The sequence below is a fragment of the Acyrthosiphon pisum genome, chromosome A3 (genome assembly GCF_005508785.2).
Source record: "Acyrthosiphon pisum isolate AL4f chromosome A3, pea_aphid_22Mar2018_4r6ur, whole genome shotgun sequence".
Classification (NCBI taxonomy): Eukaryota; Metazoa; Arthropoda; class Insecta; order Hemiptera; family Aphididae; genus Acyrthosiphon; species Acyrthosiphon pisum.
The window spans coordinates 14,466,562-14,488,153 of NC_042496.1; the positions used below are offsets into that span (position 1 = coordinate 14,466,562).

At 31.6% G+C, this 21,592-nt stretch overlaps 1 protein-coding gene across 1 annotated transcript; it reads left to right on the forward strand.

Moving 5' to 3' along the window:
• The first annotated feature begins 1,017 nt into the window (after positions 1 to 1,017).
• On the forward strand, positions 1,018 to 21,511 carry LOC100166868. The gene is made up of 11 exons (XM_001951190.5): positions 1,018 to 1,310; positions 15,152 to 15,214; positions 15,334 to 15,420; positions 16,810 to 16,970; positions 17,116 to 17,221; positions 18,011 to 18,099; positions 18,244 to 18,394; positions 19,154 to 19,222; positions 19,310 to 19,440; positions 20,268 to 20,352; positions 20,814 to 21,511. The coding sequence occupies exons 1-11, from the start codon at positions 1,178 to 1,180 to the stop codon at positions 20,927 to 20,929; spliced, it is 1,191 nt and encodes a 396-aa protein (XP_001951225.1). The 5' UTR covers positions 1,018 to 1,177; the 3' UTR covers positions 20,930 to 21,511.
• Positions 21,512 to 21,592: the final 81 nt, after the last annotated feature.

The window sequence follows — 21,592 nt, forward strand, 5'->3', positions numbered from 1 at the left end:
TCTTTGATCATAATCGTATTTTGAATACAATCATTTTATATCATTGAATTTAAATTTAACACATCCATTACAGTGAGACACAACACCTACAGTAAGTACAGCAGAGTGGTACCCATTTGCCCACCTTTTTTTATTGTAATTTAAAAAAAAAATTAACTTAAACCCGCAAACATTTTTATTTGATATTAATAAAGTTGGTATTTTTAAAATATTGAATATTCAAACGTATGATAAACAATTATTATTATTGAAAAAATATTTATCTTAAGAACTTGTACAAACTTTTACATAATTTTGTATATACCTATACAGAATACCATTTTCAATATACTATAATAATAGTACTATATGATTTATATAATGTAGGTACTATGTATTAAAATAATCAATTATAATATATTTTATAGATATAATATTTTTAGATAAAATTACTGAATTAATAAAAAAAAAAATTGGTAATAATAAAATTGTTTGCATGAGAAAACATCCATTACTGATACTCACTCAATGTGAGGTACGTTATACACCTATAACTACGCAGTAAAGAGAATTTCCCATTTTTTGTTGTATATATTTCTTTATTTAATTAGTCCTAGGAATTAAAATTAACAATTGCATGTGTTTTTAACTATAAAATAATTTCCAATTTTCGTGATTTTGACGAATTTTGTCAACATTTTGACATCAAGCACTTGTAAAAAAATGTTATATTGCTTATGTTTTTCGATATTTTTAAATTGATATAAGTATATACAATGTATTAGGAATCTCGTATGAGATGTTCAAGATGTCTTTTTCAGTATTCCCATTTTCAATCCCTGGTAACTGATTATTTGAAATAACGTTGATGTTAAAAAAAAGCGAACGGATAAAAATTACGAAAAAACTAATAATGTCGGCGGCTGCGGGCAACGGCGCGGAACCGGTCTTCCCACCGCGTACGGTACGAGTCAGTGGCGTCTGAGGTGTCGTTTCAGTTCAGTTCGGGCCGGTCTTCAGCGCACGTCGCCTACACTATAACCTAACGGTTGTCCTACACGGAAAACACTACCAAGTCACCGTCGTCCGAACAGTGCTGGGTATCCCGGTGCCACGAAAGTAATTTTTTTTATTAAAATTTAACATCTCGAATGCCGCACAACGTTTGGTGATCGTCTGGTGCCAATCGTAGACGACCATGAACCTGGTAACGTCGCGGCCAAAGTCGCCGCTGCTGCTGCTCCAATTTTTGCTGTTGTTGGCTGCAACGAGAGGAGCCATAGGTTGGCCGTGGCCGTCGTTGCGTAGTCCGTCCGGAGCCGTTGGCAGAGGTACGTATATAATACAACCTGCGGGGATGGTGATTTATTATTTTCGATACGAAAATTGTGGAAAGTAAAGTATGTTATGTGCATGGTACGATTTTAGTGCACGCTATTTTTGTAATGACACCCTCGAAAATCATTAGAATTCGTAAGTTCCACTAGGTTCTGCCATATATATATATATACGGTCGGAAGTTTTGTAGGAACAATATTACATAAAATACGTATGTGTGATCACATGGTTATAATGTTATTAATACGCAGTGAAATTCCCACGGTTTAAAAGTAAATATATATACTTTGTAAAACAAAAACGCGGAACTACAATATAAAAACGTTTAATGTTATGGATTAACACCCTAGTCAATAAAACTTTTAAACTCCCGTAATATTATAAGCTCGTATTGTAGAGACATTCTTTGGATGCATAGTGTAATATTATTATCATATTAGATCATTTTATATTATGTAGATTGTAGATTGTTTAATTTATCGGATCATTAATATTTTAATTTGGCGTTGTTTTTTTTTAAATCTCATAAAAGCACATATTGAATGACTTTTAACCGACGATTAAGATTATGCGTGCATAACGCAAGCAGTACAGTGACAAATAGCTATTATTACAAATAACAATTGGGGTAGGTACCTATGAAATACAATAAATCGTGGATTAACTAACTCGTGACAAGAGCTTAAAAAAGCTCAATGGTGTATAGGAACTCAAAATACGGTTGTTAATGTATTTAGTACATCTATTTATTATACACGAATAGGTATAATATTATGATGTTCATTGTTCACCACGTGTATTAAATTCGACCGGAATTATACGTATAAAGTGGCACATGGTTTTAGTTTAACAGGTCACTTCGATGCGCAGCCGCCACCACTAGTGTTCCACATATTATTATCATTATTATTAAATAGAGAGCGGCATTAGCCGTGACCGTCGTCGTCGTCGTCGTCGTCGTTGTCCTTCCGGCACTGACCAAAACGAAACCGGCTACCAGGTAACATGGTTAACGGTGTGCACAAGGCCGCTCGTACGGTAGTCGGTCAAGTTCAAGAGCGACGTTTTCCCTCGGGCGATCGAAAACTAGTTTACCACTGTGCACAATACCACAGATTACAATATTATAACATAAGCATAATATTATAATATGCCGGGCCTAATTGTATATTAAGCTTCCGCATCTATGTTTTGACCTTAGATCATACATAAAAAATTGTGTAAGATCTAAGTTTTTGACATAAGATTTTACTGTTAGATACGCGTATAGAGTTTGATTGTGCTAAATGTCTACTTACACGAGCCGCGAGCCGCAGACTAGATCAATTTTTTTTAGTTCATAGTTAACGATGTTTTAAGATGTTGATATGAATAAGCCGTTAACCGATTCCAAACGTTATAAAAAAAAAAAAAAACGAAAATAACCAAATGGACATTATACTAAACTTATAAAATTAAATAGGTACGTGGCAATTTTTTCTCGAGTAGACGCGATTTTTTGGCGTTCGAAATTTTTTAATTGTTATGGTAAGTATATATTTCGTTTACTTATACGAGAGTGTATTTGTAACGGGAAAGGTAAGGGGTGGGAGAAATAACATGTTCCGTATTAATTTAATGAACATTCTCGTTATGAAAGCGATTACTACACGTCACTGGAAATACCTATATATTATTATATCGATCTCCTCAAATCCCAAACGGACTGTTTGATATCCTCTTCAACCCTCTAGTAACGACGAGTAAAAAAAAAAACGGTCAATAGTAATACTGATATAGATACGCATCGATAATAAATCATAACACAATTATTTCGAGCGTACCTACTGAAAACAATTTGTCAGACTTCAAACTGCAGTCGTAATGGTATTAGATAGCTGTGTTTACTTGTATTTAGTGTTTTAAAATCTTATGCAATCTATTTTGATAAAAGCTTTATTAATCATTTAATTGTAATGAAAAATAAAACAATAATAATAATAATAATAATAATTCAAATTTAAAACTAGATTTAGCAAATAGCAATAGAATAATTCACAGAGCGTTTGTTTTATTATTTCGAGAAATCGCATTTGGAGTGTACGATGCACATTGCTGAACAGCAAACGCGCGTTATTTATGACAAAGTCTTGAGTATCATCCAAAATCGTTTTTTTAGCGCCCATCATAATAATAAAAAATAATATAATAATATACTCCACAATCTTGCGTGGATGCGAGACGATAGTGTCGAGAATAGGAATCATTGTCGACTTATCGTTGTTTCGTGAGTCTATATTATATCATACACAATAAAGCCTGGCCTTTATAGATAATAACATTAAATTGTATTCTATAGATGGATACGCAATACGCTATAGCGGCCGATGCTGTAACCAAACAGAAAAATAGGTCGACAAAAACACTGTTTGAGAATTTAAAAATATATACCTACGTAGTACGTATATACTATATAGTACATATTTTTTTTAGAAATATATAAAACGCAATGGGACGTATAATGTAAATGGACGATTGAACGCCACGGCAGCTGCTTGTAGTGTGTATAGTATGTGGGCATATTTTTATTTTCTACCACAAAAAAAGAACTTTTATTTATATTTTTAAGTTTGATTTATGATATATGGTTTGAAAATAAATTTCATAAAGTTCGATGTCAGTGATATACACGTTACACTGCGGTACAACATTATATATTATAAATTATAAATTTTAATATAGATAAATGCCATTGTTGCAAATTGTCCACCCCTACGGTTCATATTTACATAAAAATAATAATTGTATCCACTAAATATTGGTATATAATATAAGACTGTTGTAAGTGCACTTAATAAAACTTAACCTAGTTAAAATATATAATAATTTGTATAGGTTTTTATATAAAACCTCTATTGCTTTAAAATCAGGCAGCCTAAGTTAATGTTAAATGTCAATAAAAAACACAAGCAAAAATCAAAAAAAATCCGTGAGGTTGGAAAGTTAATTTTTTTTTTGTTTCTAATCTACATTGAAATTGGCAAAGTAAAATTAAAATGTCATTTTAAATATTCATAAAAATTAACATCATAAAATTAAAAGGTTATCGAAAAATAATGTAACTCTAGACGAGCTATTATGAAAACTTTAAGTTGAAATAAGTTATTATCAAAACCATAACTTTTAATAAAATTGTTACATAAAATAAATTCTCTTTATTCAATATTTTCCTTTGAATGAAAACTCGTATTAGGTATAGAAATATATTTTATTGAACATTATTTTGTTTCTATCGTCATTCTAAATTCTTATAATTCAGAATAACCTGGCTTTGCCCGTGTGGATCTAGTTGAATCTATAGATGAAAATTGTATGAGTCAAAAACTGTGGATTTGCATAAGGTTCGTCCATTTTAGACCTCTGATGTTTATAGTGAATAGCTAGCTGTAAAAGCCGACTTCGACCGGGAAGAAATGTACAGATATAAAATACAACACTATATATAGGTTACGTTTGTACCTCAGTTCACCGCCAAATCGGCGTCAGTGTACTTAACTTTGTGAAATAATTCGACCTAGATGGGCAACCGCAAGTTGCGAATTAGTTTTAGCACTTGGTATATTTTTTAAGCTACTCTATACATTTTTCTGATATATCTAAAATCAATATCTGAGACCTGCCCGGGTAACTATAATGGCAACCATTTATAAACAAAAAAAGTTTCAATTTTCATTGTGAATCTCAAAACCCTAGTTTGTTGACCTGTTTAAAATGTGAATTTTGGAAAATCATAAATTGAAACTACTGACTAAATTGTATACTTGTAGCTTCGATGGTTCCGGCTAGGTGATGATGAATCAGTCAGTTAGGACAAGTTATTTTATATAGTATATAGATAATAATATTGTTGAGGGCCTGGTGTGGCACGGTGGTTGGCCACAGTCACTAATGAGTTTTGAGGTCAAGCATTGGTCGGCATCGCTAGCTCTCGGATGGGTGACCTCCCGGATTTTTAGTGACAAATCCTCCCCCATATACATGTGTTTTAAACCAACCGTACCCTCCCCCACAGTAAAAATCAGCTAATGACCATGCAGTTGAAGCTTAAATAAAAAATAAAAATAAAAATATTACATAATGTATTTATTCAGCAGTATAATAATAATTATTACTGTGATATTTTGTGTTCCAACAATATTACATTATTATCCTTAGCGTATGGTTGACCTATTCACCGAGAGAACAATACATCCCAATTATAATTAATTGTTACAATTTACAGAATTATAACTTAATTATTTCGTTAGTGTGTTAAGCACACTATCGACTTTAGATTGTTTAATAACAATAATTCATACATTTAATATTTCTAATTAGGTATATGTGTAGGTAATGTGTATACTGGCGTGGCATGACGTTGTTTCTATTTGGTCGGGGCATCGATTTTACTGCCGATGATAAATGTTTAGCTTGAATCGTTTACATTATAATTTATAATAATAAATATGACTTTTGAGATATCATAGTCGTTACACTCGTAATAATTTATCATTTCTTGCTGAGTAGGGGTAATATATTATCTAAACGAGATAGGTATATATCTACACTAACCGTTTCACATAGGCACTGCAGGATATATAAATTCGTAATAAGCGTTCTCTTTTAACAGATTCATAATTAAAATGCAGTAATAATTTCGTATTTATATTATTGCGTACACACAGAGATGAATTTCTCTCTTTTTCTCGCTATCTCTTTTCCTTTACGTGTAATGATATATTTAATGCTTTGTCTAAAGGTGTCAATGTTATAAAATTACATATTGTACTGTTTGACTTAAATCTTCCATCAATATTATAAAATTAATTACTTGTTAAACCCGATTTAATTACGCGATCACAAATTTTCTAACATCTTATAATATAGACTACAGAAATTCAAGTTGGCAGAATTCGTTTTTCAAGAATAAAAGAAATTGATAATAAATGTTCATCAACATAATATATTTTAATTTCAACACTAAATCACCCCATTATTACAGAAGCCTATGTATAACTGTTATTATCAGTATGACAAAAATATGTACCTAATCTGGTAAAAATAATTTCTAATGTAAAATGCATTTTTTATAACTTTCACTCGTTCCACGTTTTTCTTGGAGCTTGGAGGTCAAATTGATCCAACTACGCTTGCTGCCTAGGTGTTTTGTGTATGTTAATAAATTAACATTAACCGATTAATAATTTGGTTGCTCAACCATATAATATACGAAAAAAATATTTTAATAGATGATATAATATTATTAGTTATAACTCGCAACATAGTATTACCGTTATAAATAGAAGGTTTGCGCTTAGCTGGGTATCAATGGTATCCGACCTTTTTACATAGTTCTATATAATATTATAAATTATAATGTATGTATTGTTATTATTCTTACTTATAATTTTATCTATTACTTCATACTTGTTTGAATGTTACTGTGTTACTGTTCCATACGAATATATATCATATACCACTATAAAACATTTTACGAACCCAAAATGTACCCAAAGGATTTCAGATTTTTATAAATATATTTAATCAATATAGTACATCATCGTATATCATACACATAATCATGATCAATTAAACGCGTGTCCGTATACGATTTTCATCAGTAATTGTATACGAAATTTAACAAAAATATTTTTAGAAATAACTCTTAGCCCTTAGAGGAGTAGCATGAAGGTTTATATAGCGTATCAAACGTGCCATTAAAAAAAATAACTTATATTTTAACATTTTTAATTAAGTATTTTAATATTTGTTCTGAGTACGGCACAAACTCTATTTTCTTTACAAAGCTGAAAAATAAAGTTTATGTATAGTTATTCAGTGGATATGATGGGAGCTCATCTGTAGGCACACAGGTTTAGCCCATAGCTATACGATGTAATAAACGTATTTATATCTACCTAGGACCGCGTAATACACCATTGTCACATGCGTAACCGGATTACACGAAGTTAACATCGTAATAATATTTTATTTGGGTATTCGATTATTATTTTTCGAGTATCTTTTCACTGAACAAATTGTAAACGTCTCTGACAATCAAGGGTATCAAACCATAGGTTTCATATTGTGTATTTATTATTATTTTTGTTTTTAGTACTTACCATTAGTTTTATTAAAAATAAAAATACTTAACGTGCGCAAAGCGTATAATATAATCTATAGATACAAAATGAATGTTTGTCTGTCTGTCTGAGTGTCATTTATACATTTCTAAACGAATGGACCGATGTTGATGAAATTTGGTACAGTTTAAAACTATATTATTAGGTTCAGTAATTACTACATTATAAATTCTAATAATCAATTTCTACATTTTCAAAGTAACCAAATTAGATTTTCTAGTTTACATATTTTTAGTACCAGGTCCTATGTACTACGATATATAATAATATAATATAGATTTTCTATTTTGAGTATTTGTATAAGGTATAATAATATTATGTATATCATTTTTAAAATGAAGTAGTGAACATACTTTTATTACTTCCATAGTTACTTCACGTAACTACCTACTCGTATACTGGCAATATTAAGTATGTTGTATTTTATCGTTGATCCCTTCAGGCTCTAGACGAGGATCAAACACAAGAACTTTAATCTCAAGTCCAAGGATCCAGGAAGAATGCTGAAAATGCATTTAATTATATTTTTGTACAATATCATATGTACTTTCATTATACCTATATATATATCAAGACAATAATTATTACAATGTTGTATTTCTCGGCTCGATTTTGTCAGAGCGCAAACGAGAGGCATAATATTAGTAAAATATTTTAACATCGATTATTGGATAAGAAAAAATAAACATTAACATAATATTATAAAGTTTGATGTCAGTACGTACACCTATATATTATCATCGGAGACGAGAAAATGATCGGAAATGGATAAGCCTGACGTCAAGTCATATAATACCATATTATACAGCGTATACGTGCACGTTATATTTATAGTGTCATAATACTTACGTTTTTCAGCAGTATGTGCACTCATATATTATATAGGTAGTAGCGATATCCGTTCACAGATTTGCTAGTGTGGCAGAGGAGGCGTTTGCGACACGCAGCGATTGCCTTTGACTTTTTAAAAAGACGAATGGTTGCGATGTATAGCGTTTCTATTGTAATAGCAACGATAATATACATAATATATCATACACATACAATGTGATCCGTTTAAGTGTTTACAGTCATATAATTAAAAAAAAAAAGATTTAGAATTTTTTTATATATTTTATAATATTTTGATGGAGAATAATATTTTTGAAAAATAAACTATATATATTATTTTACATTTTTTATCGTTATAATTTATTTCGTTTTACTTTTTTAAATGACAAGATTTTTATTCCGAAGTGGAGTATATTTGTTGCAGTATTACAATAAATAAAAATCGAATTTCAAACGAGTATCTAGTACCTTAATAATAATTGTTTAATGTTTAGCGGACTAGTGATACTAGAGTACTAGCTTGTCAACAAAACTTTAAATACTTATAACTAATTAAGTACTAGGTAGTTTGAAATTTGATTTTTAGGTACCTATTCATTACATAAACGATTCTGCTTCGGAATATGAAATTAAAAATGTATATTGTCATTTATAATAGTACAAATTTAAAAAACGATAATAATAAGAAGTATTTACAAATATAATATTTTATTTATTTTTAAAAAAAAAAAATGTTGTTTTGTAACAACATTAAATTATGAAAAATAAATATTAAAAAAAGTTCCGACTTTTCGTCTTCTATATTGAAACAATATTGTTGTTCTATATCATGGTCTACTGCCTGAATGTTGATAACATTATTAATATTAAACTTTTAATATTACATTCATAAAGCGGCAAAAAGGTTAATAATCGCATAAGCAATAGTACTTATTCGATTGTGTGTAATAAGTGTTGAGCTAAGTATTGAATTGGAATGGCTGGCGATTGCAATCTTCGCTAAGGGCGACTATCTGACGTTAGTTAGACCATGTGATCCTCAACATTTATTTCAATAGCGTCATAGCAATATAACGTGTGTATAAAAATATAAATAGAAAAATGTATGAAAAGTCATGCAAGTGTTTTAAGATGCTCGCCCACGCGATGGTCGAATGAAAGATATTGTTAAACGACCGGAACTGATGCGAAACGGTTTGACGAGCAAGACGGCAGGCTGTTATTATTATTTTTTATTACTGTCAATATATCAACGATCAATCGACGATGGCGTATTATTTTATAAATGAGTAGCGCATATTTTCACTTTATAATATATACATATTAATGTGATATAGTTTAATCGATATATTGACGATGATACATCACGTTCTCTGCAGCTTCCAAATTAAGGACGTTATCATATTTATTTTTTTTGGCTTTTTAGATTTGACGCTATGGAAAGCTTTAAATATTATTACATTCATGACTTTACGGATAAAATACCTACCAAAAGTGCTTCAAGTGCATATATTTTTGTATATTTAGATGTTTTTTTTATTTTGAGGGCATAATTTATCCTGTAGGTATTTATGAATTTAAATTTTATAATTGAATAATTTGATGATAAATACAATATTAGATTCTGCAGAATCATTAGCGGATCAATGAATGAATCGATTTTACAATAATGGGTGTTTTTTTGTGTCTGTACACACGTTATAATATAAAAAAAAATGGATTGACCTACAACTTTGTTTCTGATAGCAAATCTAGTTGGTACTCGTGGAACGACAAATTAGGTAGACTACCACTTTCTATACAATGTGACGCATTTTTAAAAATATTTTGATGATTTTTGAGTAATGTGTAGGCATATTTTGACACATTCAATTTTGTTTAGTTTTTTTTCTATAAATAAGGATAACAATTTTTCGTCAAAATCTTCGTAAATGATAAAACAAAATCATTGAATTGAGGCACTAATTTTGCGGTATGAATTCATGATAAACATTTACATGATATTATATGTATTAAAATCAGATCTCGTATTTATCTTATACCTACCTATTATATATACATAATCGATTGTAGTCTGTACCTAGTTATAATTTTTAAGGTAATAACAATACTGGACGTAGATTTAGTAATTTTGTAGAGCGTCAACGTTTTTGTCATATTATATAAGTTATATCAGTAATTGTACTGGTGGGAGGGGAGGGGGGCAATAACCTGCTGTTGTGCGCATTATACGATCCGAAAAGCATATACTTACGGTCACGACAATATATAATCGATAACACCATATTATGTATATTATATCAATATGTGCACGGGTAATGGGTATACACATTACACACGCGTACCAGCTACGGTACCGGTCTGATATTATAAGCATGTTGTTTATACTGGAGGTCTTTTGTTCGTAAGAGCCAGTTTGGCATACCCGTCATGTCGTAATACACTCTGGCGAGTCCAAAAGAAATATTGAGTTATTATCGCGCAAAAAGCCCGTCGCCAAATATTAATAATAACAATCTATCACGTTGACAGCCCCTGGGCAATTAGCTACCTATATAAATTCGCTGGCGGGACGGCTGTAAAGTTTTCGCGATATACGCGTCGTATATAAAACAAACTAGGTCGAAAGTCGTACCACATACAGACATTTTTTATCCGTTCGCATTATATGGTTGTATTAGATGATTATTAAAATTATCTGACTCAGTCTAATTTACTTAATGCATGTTGGTTTTTAGTCACGTGCGGTACTATACAACGTCCTCCTTACGACGTTCAAAGGTGGACATTAACAAGTGTAGGTAGTTAAAATGTTGATGTTTTTAACACGAATAGTTCAAATAGAAATTTATTGTATTGATCATTTTACAATCATCCAATAACGAATTAAAAAAAATAATACACAACGTTCAAATCATGATTATATTTATAACCATGGTTAAAATTATAAATAAATTAAAGATTTTTCTTTTTTAATCAAGCTATTTACACTACCCAAAGCACAATCTTTTAAAATTCAATCAAGCAATTTATATTTTATGAGTTAATAATTTATTAGGTACAAACATATTGAAGTAACTTAAAATAATTAAATGTCACGCAATTACAACATATCACTTCGAAGGCCTGATTATTAAAAATAATTAGTAAGTCTAGTTAGTATTTTTTCCCATATTAATTTTAAACTTTTTGAATTAAATATGTTATTTGTTATCAATTTAACTATGAACTTCACGTTTAGCTTAACGCAACTAGACAACTGTAATTAATCGTTGTTATTGACTGGCTTAGATTTGAATGAATATATTTCACTTAATATACTTATATTTTTGATATAGTTCGAAGTGCGTGTAAGTTACCGAGAATTATAAAATTAAAAAAAAAAATTTAAAAGAACGCCTAACGGACTCGATATAAAACCATTTAAAAACGCGGCTCGTTTAAATTAACGATGATGGATGGATGGGAAATGGTATAAATTTCTCGACGACTAAAATATTCAGCACGGACACTTAATATAATTAATACGGCTACGACCTTTTTATTATATATTACTTGTCAGTATAATTTTCAAAATGTAAATCCCTTGCTCGGTTTTTAATTTCCGAAAAGACCGAATTTTTTTACAGTTTTTTTTCCGCCCACATATATTACATGAATATACGCACGTCAAACGGTTATTATTACTATTATCACGTTTATTATCGTTTTCGATAAATTAACGTTTAAAATATTTAACGTATCACTCAAAACCATACCTATATAATATACTTGTACATTTTGGTTATTATTTTTTTTCCGCCAAAATCGTTCCTTAAAATATTTATCTGGCCATTAACGATAAATATTCAATGAGAGTACGTTTTAGAGAATAATGAAGTATTCATTTTTCTTGTTATATTAAAATATACATTCACTTTGCGTAGTAGTGTCTATTGAGACGTTTTTCACGGTAGCAAAAAAAAAAAAAAAATAATAAATTTATTAGTCAGTGAAAATCGAAATAGACTTGCTAACAAATTCACTCACATTATTGACACAGAACTATTTTTATTTTTGCACTTTCACGTGAGCTTACACCGTACACGCACTTTATGTATGAATGGCTTCGTAGGAATTTCCGACACGCCCATCGCCCATTGATTTATTTATCTCACAAAACCCATGACTAGAGTTGTGCACCTAGAAAAAGTCAAGTGGCTTCATGACAGAAAAAAAAACCACAGCACGCTATTCAATATTTTCCCTCTGAGAGGAAAATGTATGAATCATAAATAATATGTTTTTGTTAATAAGTAATCATAAGAACAATAACGTTTATTTTGAAAAATCGGTTAGAAAAATAAAACATCTGTACACAGCCCCAAAACATATTTTTTTTTTTAAATTTCTAATCATCGACCTTTGAGGCCAGTGGAAAAAAAGAAAATTCAGTTATTAATAGTTTTCACTAAAAAAAAAACAATATTTTAAGAGTATTCACTATATGATCAATATTGTCCTTAAACGAATATTGATGAACTTTGTTTGATATTATTGTCAATAGGAGTGATTAATGTTTCTGTAAAGACTAAAATGTGATAAAAAATACATATTATTTAATAATACCTATGTATTTTTCACATTGTTGTATTCAAAAATACACTATACCATATGTGATTAAATTTGTACAATATAGAGACAAATCTATACATTTGTAAATATAACTCAGAATGGTAGCAGGTGGCCAAAACCGGCGGTGTATCAGCACAGGTATTATAGATCTGGTAATAGTATATTATAATGGTATAGTTAAAAAACGGTAAATTTGATGATTTAAAATTAAATTGGGAAAAAAGAACATTTGAATGGATGGGGTTTGTAATATTATTATTATACACGATAACGCGTAATCCATCCGTTGGCGAACACGATTGCTGGCCCTATAGTATAATACCATACACTCGATGGTTGTCAGGAGACTGATTGGATTCTTTCGCCGGCGACAGCATTATGATAATATATTAGAATGGTAAAATAACTAATAATAATGATAAAAAAATCTATTCGTGTAAATTACATTAACGTAGATACGCATGCATAGGCGGTGATCGATAAGTGGCAATTTACGCGTTTTGACGAGCTATATAATAATATGACGGCTTAATATCGTTCATCGATCATTTTAATAATGCAATGCGGTCGTCCATATATCCTATATTGTATAAAGCACGCGTGGTACACTATTGTTGTATTGCATTGTGATGAGGCCGATCGCTGGAAATTCACGTCGAAGATGTCACCGGAAATAGGAGATGAAAAAAACCCGCACGTAACGCGAGCCCGTCGCCTCATCGCCGTATTATATTATTGAATTGTGATATATAGAGGTCACGGTGACGTTTAAAGCTATTATAGTTAGATTCCTGTCCTTGCACAAATATTCAATCTGCCGCCTGCTGCAGCCGCGGGGTTGGGAAGTGAACGAATTAAAACATAATCCTTTTAGCTTTTAGACGTACCTAAACATTAAAATATAGGTATTCCTCATATTATATTGACATTTCACATATTGTATTGAAATTAAACCCTAGACAAAATGTTAACACGGTCTCACAATGTCCATCACACTAAATTTAAATTCAAAAAACAATCAAACTTTTGCCTTCGGCTACTCATATTAATTTCCGGAAATCTCCTCAATTATCTAATTATCAATACATCAAATAATCGCCGGACTGGTTTATAAGTACTACGGAATTAAATTGATTTAATTTTCAAATTCGTCACATTAGGAATTATCACCGGTTACCCTTGTAACAAACAAACGATGTCTCTAAATTAAAATATTTCCTACCTTGCTTCAAAGACCACGTAAAGCTCATAACAAACTACCTAACGATAAATCTCAAAACCACATAAAAAATGTAATACAAAATATGTTCACTCTATCAATGTCTGATAAACCATATACATAATATAGCTAATATTCTTTAATTTTACCCTGTAGTCCGTGGAAGTTAACTGTATAAACGTGTTGTCGCAAATTTTAGAAAACAGCAAAAAACGTATATTTTTTTATTGTGTTATAATAATATTATACTATTAAGAAAACCAATAGAAATATTAACGTCTAAAGAGGCATGACCATACAGGTTCTACCATAATTTGTTCTTTGTGTTCTTTGTGTATCAGACAAAATTATTAATCATCGTAAAAATAGCATAAATTGTTTATTTATCTAATTTTTTTTTTATAATAATAGGTAATAAATAGTGTGTATATAATGTAGTTTCAAAAACTGTAGCTGTTTTGGGCTGTAACACCACGGCAGTTGACGACCGTCGTAGAATGTGTGTCGGGATAATGACCGCTCCTAACTCGCACCGTACAATTTGTAGTGTTATAAACTATCTAATAACTAAACATATTTTTCGCACGACACGCGTACAGACGATAATATTGTATTATTGTAATTAATGTAAAAAGGTGTTCGTTTCGGGGAATAAAAAAATAGTCGTAACGCAGAATTCCTAAAAGTGCGTCTCTTTAATATAATAAATACCACCGAGCACCCACACCGGACGTCCTGTCATCTATAATTATCTCGTCAGATCCGCCGTGTGTGAAAATCGTTCGCTGGATCATAATGAAAATATAATGACAATATAATAAAAATATGACATGTTAAGTATAGTGGTCGGAACACGCTGTTGCCACCACGTTTCTCCCACGCGATGATTTTTGGGCGTGCGCTAGGATTTTATTTCGCGTTCGTGCACATAATATAATATAATATAATATGATATATATACATGATGAGTGCCCGTGATTAATCATGTTTTGGAATTTGTTGATGGCAGTGTTGAATTTCTTCCCGGTGCCGGTGACCGAAGAGTGTCTGTCCGACGATTCGCGGAGAACGGGTAAAGTATAAAATTATATTTTATTATAGCGCGATGTCGTTATCATCGCATTGTTCTTATATTGTTTCGAACCATCATACGAGTGTTAAATTAAAATTATTATTATTGTGTCACCCTAGGCCTGTGCTTGAACACGTATGAGTGCAGAATACAAAAAGGAGAGTCTCACGGTGCTTGCGCTTTGGGTTTTGGAGTGTGTTGCGTCTGTAAGTATACTGTAATATTATACAGACAACTTTTATATTAAATCATGTACCTATCTGTTTTATGCGCATTGTAATAATAATATATTTGTATTATAGTTACACCATATTATTGTTACGCACATGCGTAGCGACATATTTTTATTTTGGTGGGTGAGGTGTCTGAGGAGTTCAAGCTGTATTTTTTCTTGTCAAGTTACACTTAAATTTCAATAACTGATGTAAGAATTCAGTTTTTCATGATTTTGGAAAATGTATTTGTGGTGCATCTCTCCTGCTCCACTGTTGCGTATTTAGAATTTTTCAATGAAAGTGACATCATGAATTGATGATTTGTTATACATGTATATTGTATACCCATGTAGCTATATTAACTGTGAAATTAAATTAAAATAGTATTTTTTGCATTACATATTAGATATATGCTATTGAGTAATATTTTTATACATAATAGATTTAAATAATATTATATATATTAAAATTCTTTAGTCGGTATCCGTGGGTCTACAAATTATGATATTGGTATCTATTTTAGCAATACAAAATACTGTTTTTATATTTTACAATTAATAATTTTTGAAAATATAAGTAATACTCGTACTTATGTTTATATATTTAGTAGCTTAAGAAATATATATATAAACTAGCTAATCCTGTATACTTTGTTGTCCGTAAAAAATGACAACTCTTAAAAAAATTATGATTGTTTAACTCCTTTTAGGTATAACTCTCTGAATTAAGTGCAACTTCAGCCATTCTGGTAAGCAATCCGACAACGTCGGATCGTGGACAAAGTGTTACTCATCCATACCTTGGTAGGCAATGTTCAAAAATTCGATTTGATGCATGCTTGTATCTGATCTGCCTGAATGGCTACCAATAATAAATAAATTCTAATTTTTACTAATAATTTCTCCAGTAATCAATATCAACCATTTATAAACAAAAATGTCCACCGTAAATCTCAAAATCCCCGGTTGAGCATCTCTCCGGGTTGGTTAAAGGAGGGTGAGAAATATTTTACCATAATATATTCTCATACCTACTAAATATACAAGAAAAATGACATTGAAATCGGCCGAGCCGTTTCGGAGGGGTTCGAACACTAACACCGTGATACGAGCAAGGTTTTTATATATTAGAAGTATATAAAGTTGATCAAAAACAAATAATCCGACAGATGGTTGGGAAGTGACCAGCCATGTCTATCGGGCATTCCAGACTTCCCCACAAAATAAAAAAACACATCTTATGAATACGGCACTGGTGTGTCCAGCAGCCGAACCGCCATTTGTTACCATGATATATTATGTTGATTGTCCTAATAATATGATATTGTATATTTATATATTATAATTTATAACTATATATCGTGTATATGGTTTGCCACAGTCACGTCGTCCTGTAATGCAGAAGTGGCCAACAACGTCACGTACTTCGTTAACCCAAATTTCCCAGGGCTATTGGACGACGTGGGTGAATGCTCACTGCGTGTCAAGAAGATATCCAAAGATATAAGCCAGCTACGATTGGACTTTGTGAACTTCAATCTAGTGAGTTGCTTAACAACCATAATTGTTGGACCCAACCCGTTTCGTTTGAAACGATAATCCCTATAGACAAATTATAATAATTCTAATAATAATCAACGAATTGACAATTTTGACTCTCATCCCTCATGAATATTATTCGATACAGGCGCAGCCCAACAGGAAAACGGGAGTGTGCGAGACGGATACGTTCGTCGTCACCGGTGGAGCGTCTAACGACTTGAGAATTTGCGGTCTCAACAGCGGCCAACACGGTAAGTGGTTTGGTCCACGGCGGACGACTCGCAATCGTGTCAAATCCGGGTTCACTATACCTGCACACCTCCGTAATAATAATATTAAAGCTTGGTCACGAGCTCTCGGATTATAATACAACATATTCGTGCGATTGTGGTTTATCGCTTTTTAGTATTATATACCTACCTACCACGTGTTACCACACTAAGCGATGCGGTTTAAACCCTGCAAACGTTGCGATGTATATACCATACGAGTCATTTGCGTGTGTGCACGACCGCATTGTAAAGGGTGGTGATTGGAAACGCACACAATACGACAGTAGGACGCGTTGGCGCAAATAATATAACGAATGGAAGTGCGCAAGCGTTATACCGGAACAGTGACGATTGTGATAATCGCGTGTGAATGCACGGTTGGGGGCCGGTACGCGATGCTTTCGAGCTTGAGGGGAAATAGGTGAGGAGGGGCATGGACTGCTACATTTAACATAGTATATATAATATTATTTATAATGCGGTTACGATCTCATTATAAATATAACAATATTCTGAGAAACTTAGGACAACTTTTGTTGATTGCCACTATAAATAATATAGATATGCGTGATCTAAAAGGTCGTTCATTTTATTTGTTTCTTGCGTACGATATCGATTTTGGGTAATTCCTGCTCCTCCTTCAGGGTTTTACGGTAAATTTGCCGTTTACTTACGCGTTGTGTCTTGGTTCATAGCTTGATACATAACATTTTTTATTTTATCGACGTCTAAAACTACCACAATAATTTTATTATTATCGTTTCACAGTTTACTACGATATGGACGACGCGAAAGACTATGTCACGATCAACATTCGACTGACCAAAGGCAACTATAACCGGATGTGGGAGATTAAAGTGAGTATACAATTTAGGTACTATACTTACCTTCACTCCAACAGGTTGTCATCGTAATAATCAATCCTCATTCGAATATCGTTAATTGTCGCTATATGTCGTGAGTATATACCGAAATAATTGCGTTATTTTTATAATATATAGATCACACAGATCGAGTTCGCTCAGCGTGCGCCAGCCGGATGTCTTCAGTATTTCCACGAAGTCACGGGCACAGTGCAGACTATGAACTTTGCGGTCAACGGCCGACATCTGGCCGACCAAGACTACGTGATTTGCATACGACAAGAACACGGTATGTACCTATATAATTAGGGACGTCGTATTTTCAGTAGCGCCATTCCAGTTGTAGACCTTAGAATGTTTAATTATGAATTATAACAAAATCTAAGTGGTTCATAAGTGTAACATAGAACCTAGGTCATAGACTCGATCAATTTTTTTAAATTAAGTTATGTGAAGTTTTTTATGTATACCTTTATATACTTTTCCGCTACCTCAATGGTTTGTATTATGTACATAAAATGAACAATATATAGGTAGGTATTATAACTCGTATAATAAATACGAAGTTACAATATTTTAATTTACTTAATTATTATAATTTATTAATATTAAAATAAAAATAATTTAGTAGTTTTTACTCTTGACTAATTCCTTGCGTTTCAAAAGTTAATGCTAATAAAAAATGTTCTTTTTAGAATACCTTTTTGATAATAATATTTTTAATTCTCTATTTGTATTGGATTGTTATATGAACTTGTTCATACTGAGGTCTCCGTTATAGTGATTTCGCGTATGTAGGAGTGTCAAAATGTTAACTGGCCTAAAATATTGTGCTAAATCAGTGGCCTCTGCCAAATTAGCGTCATTAGTTGGTAAATCTATAATAAGTCAGCATAATGTGAATTATATAGGCAAACCGGTGTAAAAATATAACAAGGGAACAAAATAATGGACACCTTAACCCCTCCTCTTACTAAAAAGAGGAGTTCTATAGCTTACTTAATAGTTATTTTATTGATGAACCATCTAAATAGTTTTGGCGTTACAGGTATGTGTTCAATCGCTTATGAGCCGTGCGACGAAAACTCGTTTAAGATCGGACCACCGATATTTTCCGGTGAGTTGAGAGGGGGTTAATATATTATACGTTAAAGAATCATATTATGAGGTTTAAAAACGCTGATTATTGTTATCATTGCCGTAGACACAGGGATCGAGGGTTCAGGAGATGAAGGTGGTGATGTTCCAGGTGGGAGCCAGGTGGTGTCCATGGACGTATTCCGTGAGTGCAGCGACCGTGTCATGATGCCCTGCGATTCCGAAGAATTCATAACGGTTGGTATCTTAATCACTCGCTATACTTACAACATTTAAGAGGACGTGATACCCGCATGTGTCGTCTCCGTCTTACACACGTATGACATAGCAAATGTTCGTTCAGCAGATTCAATTGTGTGCTATTAGTTTTTATATTAGATCAAATTTACCTATTATCAAATTTAAAAGTAAGATTATTATCTAGGGCCCCACGAAGGTTTTTATTGATATTATTAGTTTTAAGTAAGTTATGACCTTTTTGAAAGTGTACATTTTAAAATGATCATAATTCACTGAAAAATAATAAAATTAATAAAAGGTATAATCTTACCTTTAAATTTGATAAAATGTCACTCTAATATCACTCTAATATCAAAACTAATAACACACTATTGAACCTGCTGGACGAAAATTTGTTATGTTGTACATGTATAGCAACCGATTAATTAATTTTACTTTTTTATCTTTTATTTTTGTCTTTTATATTGTTTCAATTTCTAATTTTTTAATTTGTAATGTTTATTACATTTTTGTATTTTAATGTTTTAATTTTTTAATTTTAATGTTTATACTACTTTAATTACTTAATTTTATTATTAGTACTCCAATTTCACCAATAAAAGGTTCATCCTTAGTGGCGTGTTGGGCCATTATACTCAATATTCTTTTACTATATATATTGTACTTGATCATATTATGGCCAATAAATCATTATTATTATTAAAAAAAAAAAAAAAAAATGTGTAAGACGGAGACAACACATGTGGGTATCATGTCCTCTTAAGTCAGTTTAGTCATTTTTAAACGTGCGAATTTTGTATACATTGTTTTTTTACACTCCACAGCCTCAAGGTGGCCCTGGAATATGTGATCTTCTCCATTGCGGAAACAATTTCTGCACAGACAAGGAAACGCCGTGCCGGATCGAGAGTAAGTATATATAATATAACTCAACTATAATGAATTATATAGAGTTTCTACAATATCTATCACAATAGAGAACGATGTGTGTAGTATATTATGTTATATTATAAGAAGTGATATTTTTTATTGTAAGGCGCTTGCATAATTTCCCTCCGTCGAGTCTCGTGTGAAATATTTTAAAATTATTTGAAGTGATCGTAGTCTAAGTCATTTTTAAACAACAAATAGTATTTTATGTTCCATAATCTCAAACATGAACATAATTATAATTTTGGTAGGCATACAAATTCGATTCATCAAGATATTTAAAATATATTTTATTTGCGAAATTTGGATTTATAGTGTTAAAAAAATCATCATGTTGTATTGTATATCATACATACATAACAATATAATCATACATACCTACTCTTTGTAACTGCTAAGTTAAAGCAACCGACCTGTTAGTTAAATTGATTTCTCCACAGGCAGCACCACGCCATTCGTGATGCGAGTGCAGTTTGGACCAGGCAACAGGGAAGAAAATCCCGAAGACAACTTGGGAATGTGCATCAGATACGAACAACTGCAGTGTTCATCGTAAATTTGTTTTCGTTTTATTTCGCACAACGACACAAGGTGTCGCCGACCGTGTGACAAGACCGGGATAATGAACACATTTGGCGACATCATGTGCGCCTCACCGAAGCCAACTCCGCCAAAGATTACAATACAAACTTAATATTGATACTTACTATTGTATACTTACTTTTTATACCTATAAATATATATAATAATCTTTTGTAGATACTTTAATATTATTAACCATTATACAACACGTTCCTGACGACCTGATTACTGGTTAGGTTATATTTGTATGTGCGTGATTGTGTGTGCATATGTGTATATGTGTGCGTGTTTGTGTGTTTGTGTGTGTGTGTGTGTGTGTGTGTGTGTGTGTGTGTGTGTGTGTGTGTGTGTATGGATTCCTGTTTTGATTTTGTTGAGTGATAATCAAAAAATAAAAATAAAATAAAATACACAGCCACAGTTTGAACGACAATGATGTAATAAAACTTTATAAAGAAATAACATAAAAACAACCTTAAAAATCACAACCAGGGAACGTAAAATGAATGTTAAAACATAATAACATAATCATAACTTATACAATTAACATAAAGAACAAAAAATATAAGAAAAAAAAGTATTCGTGGACAGAAACAGAATTTAACTATAAAACATAATAATTTGATTATAAATAGAT

Bases quoted from the DNA above. Each gene is read 5' to 3' on its own strand.
- LOC100166868 (XM_001951190.5), top strand. From the start codon at position 1,178: ATGAACCTGGTAACGTCGCGGCCAAAGTCGCCGCTGCTGCTGCTCCAA. The intron at 1,311-15,151 runs GTACGTATATAA...TGTTGATGGCAG, and splicing joins GTCCGGAGCCGTTGGCAGAG to TGTTGAATTTCTTCCCGGTG. The intron at 20,353-20,813 runs GTAAGTATATAT...ATTTCTCCACAG, and splicing joins AACGCCGTGCCGGATCGAGA to GCAGCACCACGCCATTCGTG.